General features: G+C 28.8%; 1 protein-coding gene across 1 annotated transcript; it reads left to right on the top strand.

Moving 5' to 3' along the window:
- Positions 1-6,875: 6,875 nt before the first annotated feature.
- On the top strand, positions 6,876-8,505 carry LOC148931496 (uncharacterized). The gene is made up of 5 exons (XM_089063730.1): positions 6,876-6,964; positions 7,204-7,365; positions 7,529-7,618; positions 7,726-8,028; positions 8,213-8,505. The coding sequence occupies exons 1-4, from the start codon at positions 6,938-6,940 to the stop codon at positions 8,005-8,007; spliced, it is 561 nt and encodes a 186-aa protein (XP_088919856.1). The 5' UTR covers positions 6,876-6,937; the 3' UTR covers positions 8,008-8,028; positions 8,213-8,505.
- The last annotated feature ends 966 nt before the right edge of the window (positions 8,506-9,471 follow it).

Below are 9,471 nucleotides of genomic sequence, written 5' to 3'. Positions count from 1 at the left end.
AAAACTAACTTATTACTTGTGTATTTTGATTCTTATAAATATACTATTTTGCAGTTACAACTTTTTGATTTGTGTATTTTGATTCTTTATAACTTTAAATATATTTTGCACTTACAACTTTTACAATTACAGTTACAACTTTTTTTATTTGTGCATTCTGATTTTTTATAACTTTAAATTACAGTTACAATTTTTTGCAATTAACAATATGAGAAAGAAAAGGGCCAAAATTTCAAAACAAAAATGATATAAATATTAAAGTACACGATTCTAATCTTTGCAATAAATAAAGTTTTAAAAAGTAAATTAAAATAGCCCACAATGGCACAATTTTTGCACAGTCCAGTGCAGGTGAGGATCCTAATCCGAATCCTTGTCTTATCCATCTTCATGCTATATATAGCATATTTAAAAACTTAAAAAATCACATTTATACCTTATATAAAAATGAAATAAATCACATCAGGACATATAGACAATTGGAAATAAATACTACTATGATGAAAAATACATAGATTGCATGTTCTTATGAGAAAAACATCCTCTCATAAACAAAGTCAAATGATTCTCTTTATCGAGAAAGATAGAGATCTTATTTTTTTTATCTCAAATTTTGAATTCTAATGTTAAATTCATTATTTGGTGAAAGTGTGATTAATTATGAATTAAATTTAAACTAACTTTTTTATTTAATGGTGAAACCTTATTAATACAATCTCGACCCATAGAATAATTTAGCAGATTGTAATAACAGAAGAATCAGATAAGTAAATAAATAAAAGCACTAAGCATTTGAAAAATACATAATTACAGAGTAGTCATTATTGCATATTCACTCTAATTTGAGAAATCGGAATACAACATATAATTTAAAATCAGTTGATATGGTCAGCATTTCGATTCATACCCTGAAAAATAATCTTGAAATAAATGTTAGAATGTATGTATCAAAACAAGATTTTTTTCAAAAAGAAGAACAATTGAAAATAAATCACAAAATTTTAGTAAATTGTGTTGTATAAGATGAATGTGGCCACCTCATTCATCGACCTCATAGTTTTTCGGACGCTTTGGTGCATATAAAACTGAAATTGAAAAATAATATTAAATTTTTTTAGGAAAATGAAATAATTAAACATGAGTGCAAAAATCATAACAACCCGTGCAGTGCGAAAACTGTGCCGTTTTGTGCAGTTTTTTTTTTCATTTTCCTAAAATAATTTTTTTATTATTACATTAAAAATATGTTGTGCGAATCATTACCTTCTCCATCTTCTGCGACCCAGTACGCTCGCGAAGCTGAACTTGCCAAGTGCCTTCTGATCGTTGTGCGATCGGAAGGTTGCTTTTGTTGTCAATGTTCGGGTATACTTCTCCCACAACGGGAGAGAGCTTCCCGATTTGTTGGCGATCAGTTTCCTTCGCCATTATCTTCCTCTTCCCATCCTTCCCAAAAGGAGTTAAAACATAGAAAATATAGTTTTCTGTGCTAACCTATAATGATAGAAGCAAAGCTACGTTAGAATACTTGTATTAATTCAAGGCTTCAAGCACAATTAAATATTTTGTTTTCATGATAACCATGTGTATATATACCTCTTTCATTGTCAACACATTTTTGCACATAGCTGCACAGTAAGAGACTCGACGAGTATATAGCTTACTTTCCATTCTTGTTGCTCTTCTAAGAGTTCGTTCCCTTCTTGTAACATCTTCCTGTAATATAAAAAAAGAAGTAAATGTAAGAAAATATATATATTTGTTATACAATTTTGTTTATGTAGAAGCTAACCATTTTCATAAAAATAAAATTTAATTGAATAAAATGTTTATGTGATAATTAAATAGCCAGATCTGATTTTGCTATTTTAGGTATAAACATTATTAATGCTAAGATAGGTATGTGACCTGTAAATCATAATGACTTGCATTATTTTTACTAAATATTAATTACAACGGCCTTATGTATATTAAAAATAACAAGATAAGAATGTATACACTAACTAAGGATTAATTAATCAAACATGAATTAATAACTGAAAATTGATAAATACATAAAAATTCCTAGCGAAACCCTAAAAATTAAACCAACACACAAGAAATTAAAAATCCCAAAGAATCTAGGGACTGAAAATGAGACACAAAACTTCGAACACATTGCATCTCATGTCTTTTTCCCACGGGAAAGAAGATCGATTTCTAGAACTCTCTGCTTACAGAGACCTTCGCCTCTTCGACGTTATAACCATGAAAATAAATATTATAAATAAGCTAAGAATGAGTGAATTAAACTAACAAATGGAAGCCTTTGATTTAGAGGCATCGGGAACAGTACACCATTGACCCTAAAGCATTGGTACTGTTCATCCCATTTCCATTCCAATTCTTGAATCTGCAAAATCAGATCCGAACATAAACATCATGAGAGAGAGAGAGAGAGAGAGAGAGAGAGAGAGAGAGAGAGAGATGCATACATTTACATTGGAGTTGGAAGTAGAGGCCATTTGCTTGAAGAAATGATCTGAGAGAATGAAGCTAAGGAGACTGAAACTAAGTGTTGAGAGAGAGTGAGAGAGATGAGTGAAATGTTGAACATTGAGACCGCTATTTAAAGATGGTCTTTGCCCTAAGAATTTTTTTTGCAGTACTCAAAATAAAAATATAGTAGCTTTTTTTCTTGGTATTTCAACCATGGATTTCATGTTGAGATGATAAAACCAATCCTTAGACACAAAGTCAAATGATTCTCATCCAGATTTTAAAAATTTAATTTTAAACTTACTATTTGGTGAGAGTGTAATTAATTAGGACCTGAATTTAAACCAAGCTTGTTTCATTTAATGCTGAAATCTTATTAAGTGACTAATTGCAACAAACCTATATTTGAACTAACCTTTTTTGAGTTTTTCTTATATTGAGTGACTAATTGCAACTATTTTTGTCGTATGTTGGCCGTTGAGCGGATATTGTCACGATGATATTTGTCGTTAGTTTATCGTTATGGACTATTAGTTGATTTAATTTTATATTCATTGTTTGGTAAAAGAATGAATCTGATTTAATTTCATAAAATTAATGTTATTGAACAATAACTGTCAGAACGATCTGTTGGTCGTTGAACAATAATTGTTAAAAAGATTTTTGTTGTTTGTCGTTTGTTGCTCGTTGAATGGTAAACTAAAAACTATGACAACTATCTTTGTCGTTAGTTAACAGTGATATTTATTATTGACTAATTAAATGTCATACTTATTATTTGTTAAAATAATTTAATCTTTTTCGTTAGTTGACCGTTGAACAATAACCGTAAAACAGTCTTTGTCATGAGTTGATAGTTGATTTAGGATTTGTCGTTGAATAATAAATGTCATGATGATCTTTGTCGTTAATTGAACTTCGAACAATAACTGTCACAACGACCTGTTGGCCGTTGAACAACGATCGTTTTTGTTCGTTTAGTGTTGCATAATATTGATTAGATATACGTGCTTTTTCAAACTTAATGTTAAATCGAATATTTGGTGAAAGAATAATTCCGATTTATAATAAACACGGAACTCTTATTCTGCAACTTACAATTATCTTTGGCGTTTGTTGGTCGTTGCACTAATCTTTTTTATCCACTTTTCTTTATATTTCTTATTATTCAGATTTAGCTAAATTGAAACTTCAAATTGTGGACATAGAATGTAGTTAGTTCATTATTTATCTAGTGTGAGAGAGGATATTTTGCTAAAATTATGAGAATAAAATATTAAATATTTTTTTTTATGAAAATATACTACTATCTAGAGTTATGACTTTTTATGTAAAAAAAGAACACTTTTATCTACATTAATTTCTCTACAAAGAATGAAATTGTTCTTATCTCATGTGTAGATATACTCGTATAAAGGGTGATGGACAATTAAGACGAAGAAATTGTCAAAATCCCAAAATAATAATGGAATGAAAAATTAAATTAGATTTACAAATTTTTGCAATTGATGGTATGATGACAAAATTCCAAATGGCAAGAATAATTAAATTACATTTACCGCCTTTTGCAATTAATGATTTGAAGCTAAAATCTCAAAATAAAAATGACAAGAAAAATAAAAATAAAATAACAACCTTTGGAATTAATGATATGAGAAAGAAAAGAGCCAAAATTCGAAAATAAATAGCACAAATAATTAAATTAAGTTATAACTTTCTGCCATTAATGAAATGAGAAAGAAAAAGGCTAAAATCCCAAATAAGAAAAGCATGAAAAATTAAATTATAGTTATAACTTTTTGCAATTAATAATATGAGGAAAAAAGAGCTTAAATCCCAAAATAAAATTGACATAAAAAATTAATTACAGTTATAACTTTTTGCAGTTAATGATATGAGTGTGAGAAGGGAAATTTTAAAGAGATAAATATATTTTGATTCTTTATAACCTGAATAAAAGCTTGAATAATATTTTGTTAATAATAAAATGTGTGATGAGTATGCTAGATTAATAAAGATCATGAGAAATAATCTGTACTTTGGATGTAAAAACCATAACAATTTGAAAAGAGTCAACGACTTTGAATCTTTGATAATGGTACTAATTTTCTTTTTTCGATCTCTTACTTTTTCGATAAAACCCACCTTTTGTTCACTTTTCTTTTCTTATTTTGATTTACTTCCTTTTTGTTTTCTTTCCTAATTTTTTATCTGTTATGTTTTCTTTATTTTTCTTTCATTACCTTAATTTTTAATTATCTAATGTTATTTATGTAATGTTAGTTATGGAAGAACTTTTATTTCAATATATATTATAATTTTCTTGAAATTAAATAAAATATATACTTAAAGCATAGTTCTAAAATATATACACGGCTACATGACTCTTTAGATAATATATAATATTTTTCATAAAAAGATACTGTTTATATTGTATTCTCATAATTTCCGCAAAATATCATTTCATACAGTCATGTCATTTATTTCAAAAAGTTGTAACTGTAGTGTAATTATTCATGTCATTTTTTTATTTTGGGATTTTGGTTCTTTTCTTCCTCGTATCGTTAATTACAAAAAGTTGTAACTGTATTTAATTTTTCATGCTATTTTTGTTTCGGGATTTTGACTTTTTTTCTTTCTCATATCATTAATAGAAAAAAGTTGTAACACTAATTTAATTTTTCATGCCATTTTTTTATTTTTCAATTTTGGCTCTTTCTTCCTCATCATTAATTGTAAATGGTTGTAAATATAGTTTAATTTTTTATACCATTTTTTATTTTGGTTGATTCTTTCTCCCACTTAATTATACACCAACTTATAGTTACAACCAATTTATTTTTACACCAACTTATAGTTACAACCAATTTATTTTTGGGATTTTTTCAGTTACAAGTAATTTGTGAGGAATCTACATATGATATAAGAACAAAATCATTCTACATAGGGAAGGCTGATTCATACATACTAAAATATTATAACATTTTTTAATGAATATATCATATATGGAATCGCTAAGTGAAGAATAAAAATATGACTGTTTACATATTAATATGAAAGGAAATATTAAGGAAGTGATAAATAAATATTTCATTAGTAGGTGTTTCAAATTAGACGGGGAAAAAGAAATTAAATAAATCGGATTTAATCAGTCACTCCTACATTAATTTAGAGAAAGAAAAATAATTAAAATATCAATTGAGTTTATTTTATTTTGGTTTTCATTTTTTTCTAATCCAATTTCTATTATGTTCAATTTCAGATACTCTTAAACTAATTAGAAATGATTTTTCATTTACAACTGTGATGGCTGAACTTATTAGATACTCTCTCCGTTTCACTCACATTTTATTATAAAACTAATATAAAAAAATAGGACCCACATTTCAATATCTTTTTTCACCAACTTTCTTTTACATTTTTTAAAACTCGTGCCGAACTCAACTGAGACTCCTAACGTGGGACGGAGGGAGTAGAAAAGAAATATTTTATCAGCTAAATAAAAGTTTCATAAATGAGCTTTACCATGAAAAAACAAGTTTATTTTAACTTTATATCTAATTTATACTTTCATCAAAAAATCAATTTAACATTAGATTTTTAAGTTTAATGTAAAATTGATTTTAACGACAAGTAATAAAGATCGCCGAGGCAATAATTGTTAACTACCAACTAACTTCATCGACAAATAATAAATATAATTGTCAACTAACGAAAAAGATCATTGCCACAAACAATATTGCTCAACGGCCAATAGATGACAAAGATCGTTGCAAGTTATAGAATTATTCTATTACCAAATATTAAATTTCACATTTAATTGAATATTTGACAAATATCAACTAATGACAAAGATCATCAACGACCGACAGATGATAAATATAGTTGTAAATTATGAAAATAAGAGTTTTTCCATGAAAAAGCGTAGTTTAATTTAAATACGTATTATTATTGTACAAAATAAAGAATATAACGTTAGATTAACGGTTTGTTTTTAACCATAAACTAACAACAAAGATCGTCGCGATAACTACAACGCAACGACTTACATACACCAAATATCGTAAGCTACATAATAAGAGTTTCACCATGTAAAAAAAAAGCTTTGTTTACATATTTTGGTCATATTCAATTACACTTTCATCAAATAATAAATTTAAAAGTACTCCGTAAAGAGAATCGTTTGACTATTTAAATCCTAATTAGTTACATTTCACCAAATAATAAAATCTGAAATAAATAATATCCCTGTCTTGTCTTTTCCGTGAAGAGAATCGTTTGACATTTTATTATAGAAGGGTGCTTTTTCCATCATAATTAAAGATTTTAATTTTTGGCAAATGCTATCTATAAATAGCCTCTCAACTCACACACATTTCACTCATCTCTCTCTGTCTCAACTGCTATCTTCATTCTTCTTTGCCTCTTCTCTCTCAAATAGCTCACTTTCTTCAAGGAAATGGCATCATCCAATTCCAGTGAAGATGTAAGCGCCTCTCTCTCTCTCTCTCACACACACATATACTTATGTGCATTTTAATTTTAGGGTTTAACTAGAATTTCTAATTTATTTGTATAATATTATTTTTAATAAATTTGTATAGAATGGTAATTTTATACTTGATATACATCTGGTTAATTTCATTTTTCTGGAAATGGTTAGCTTCTACATAAACAAAGCTTGTATATATTTTCTCTCAGAATTTTGGTACTTATTTATTATAGGAGGAAGATGTTGTAAGAAGGGCTAGAAATCTCACGAGAGCCACTGAGGGAGAAGTCTACCCGAACATCGACAATCGAAGCAACCTTATGATCGCACAACGATTACAAGTCATGTGGCTAGTCCAGCTTCGCGAGCGTAATGAGTCTCAAAAGATGGAGAAGGTAAGGAATTTATCTCAAAATCATCCGATAATATATTAACTCGTGAAACTTATATATCGGTTCAGATATCTCTATATATGTAGTTGTGACTACAAAATATTTTATAAAAACACACACACACTCACACTCATGTCTATTTTAATTTTGGGATCTTATTTTGCAGAGTCCACAAATGGAATGGCATGACGAGGACCAATGCTTCAAGATCGATGGTGTCCTCTCCCCTATGCCTCTACATGAGAAGCCTCCTTTTGTTAGTTTCATTCCCTCATTCATAATAATAATATTATTATTATTTTATTTTTTTTACATAAAAAATTTTTGCTAGCTTATTTTAATTTCTGGTTCGTGTCAATGTAGCTATCCGTAATCAAGAGAGATCAAAATGAAGAGATCATACTCAAAAAAGAGGAGAATAATGACATGGAGGAGCCCTACATATCAAGGGCTTACGTCCTCAGCCTTCTCAAGCAAACAATCATGACAGAGAGAGAATCACCACCTCAAGCGCCTAAGAAAGTGTGGAGACGCCTTCAGGAGGATATTGTGAGCTCTCCATTCAACGAGGAAATGGTGGAGTTTCTGGCGTGGTTAAATGATGAGGAGAGCGAAAATGGTGGAGTTTCCGGCAGTGTGTTGTAGCTCTTCAACAGCGTTGCCATGGTAACAATTTTTTTAAAAAAAAAATGCATAAAAAATATTATCTTCATTTCAATAAAATAGACTTATTTTAAGAGGATTTTAATATATAATTATTAAAATAAAGGAGAAATATAATGAAAAAAATCTTTGAAATCGTATACATCTCTGATCTCATGTTGCTAATTTTGGGATCTTATTTTTGTAGATTCTGGAAATGGAATGGGATGAGGAGGACCAATTCATTCAAGATCAATCATGTCCTCTTTCATATACCTCATTTTAGCATAGGCGTTATGTTTATTTTCATAAAATTGTGTGTGTAGGAACTACGATATGGGATCCCTCATTCTTAGCATAGTTATTATGTTTAGTTTCATAAAATTGTGAATGTTGGAACTATTATATGGGATCCCATTTATAAGCAAAGTCAAATGATTCTCTTTGTATAGAGCGGTAGAGATCCTTTTTTTTTATCACAGATTTTGAAATTTAATGAATGGTGAGTGTGAAATAATTATGACATGGGTTATACTAAGCTTGTTTTTTATGCTGAAACTCTTTTATGCAGTTTACAACATTCTTTGTCGTATGTTGGTTGTTGAACTGTAATTGTCACAACGATCTTTGTCGTTAGTTTATCGATAAAAATAAACTGATAATCTTATGTTATATTCGTTATTTGGTAAAATAATAAGACTAATTTAAATTAAACTAAGCTTGTATTTTTATGGTAAACCACTTATTTATGTAATTGGCAACTATATTTGTCATCTATAGGTCGTTGCACAATAATTATCACATGATCTTTGTCGTCGGTGGACATTTGTCAAATAAACAGGAGTACTTTTGAAATTAAATGCGCAATTTATCATTTGGTGATAGAATAATTCTGTAACTTACAACGATTTTGTCGTTTGCTCGCCGTTGAACAACACTGTCTGTGATAATGATCTTTGTCATTAGTGATAACTAGTGTTATCACCCGTACTATGCACGGGACATAAGATTTTCAAATAATGAAAATAAATTATAGGCACATAGATTTTAAAAAAAAAGATAATAAAAATATAATGATTATTTATTATTACAAATATGTGTTTATTATTTATCGTTAAAGTCACAACACTTTAATTATATCGTTAGTCGGTGTCGAACAATTATGGTAACAATTATGTCGGCGTCGAACAATTATGATAACAACGATCTTTCTCATTAGTGTAACTTTGATATCAAATTAAAATACTTTATGGTAGTATTTTCAATACTTTATAAATTAATACTTTATGGTAGTATTTTCAATCATCTATGGCACGCTATACATTTCATTCTACCGCAGAAGAAAGAGCGGAGATCAGCCACCTTCAGAAGGCGGAGGAGATTGTGAGCTCACCATTTGAAGAGGAAATGGTAAGTTTGAAGATGCAATGTGCTCTTGATCTTCATCAACCATGGCCTCTTCCCTAT

This window comes from Salvia hispanica, chromosome 2 (assembly GCF_029641045.1).
Source record: "Salvia hispanica isolate PSC_SH4W2 chromosome 2, Shi_PSC_v1, whole genome shotgun sequence".
Lineage (NCBI taxonomy): Eukaryota > Viridiplantae > Streptophyta > Magnoliopsida > Lamiales > Lamiaceae > Salvia > Salvia hispanica.
The sequence above is the reverse complement of the archived record's forward strand: the minus strand, read 5'-3'. Positions and strand labels throughout refer to the sequence as shown.

Bases quoted from the DNA above. Each gene is read 5' to 3' on its own strand.
- LOC148931496 (XM_089063730.1), top strand. From the start codon at position 6,938: ATGGCATCATCCAATTCCAGTGAAGAT. The intron at 6,965-7,203 runs GTAAGCGCCTCT...TATTTATTATAG, and splicing joins CATCCAATTCCAGTGAAGAT to GAGGAAGATGTTGTAAGAAG. The intron at 7,619-7,725 runs GTTAGTTTCATT...GTGTCAATGTAG, and splicing joins TACATGAGAAGCCTCCTTTT to CTATCCGTAATCAAGAGAGA.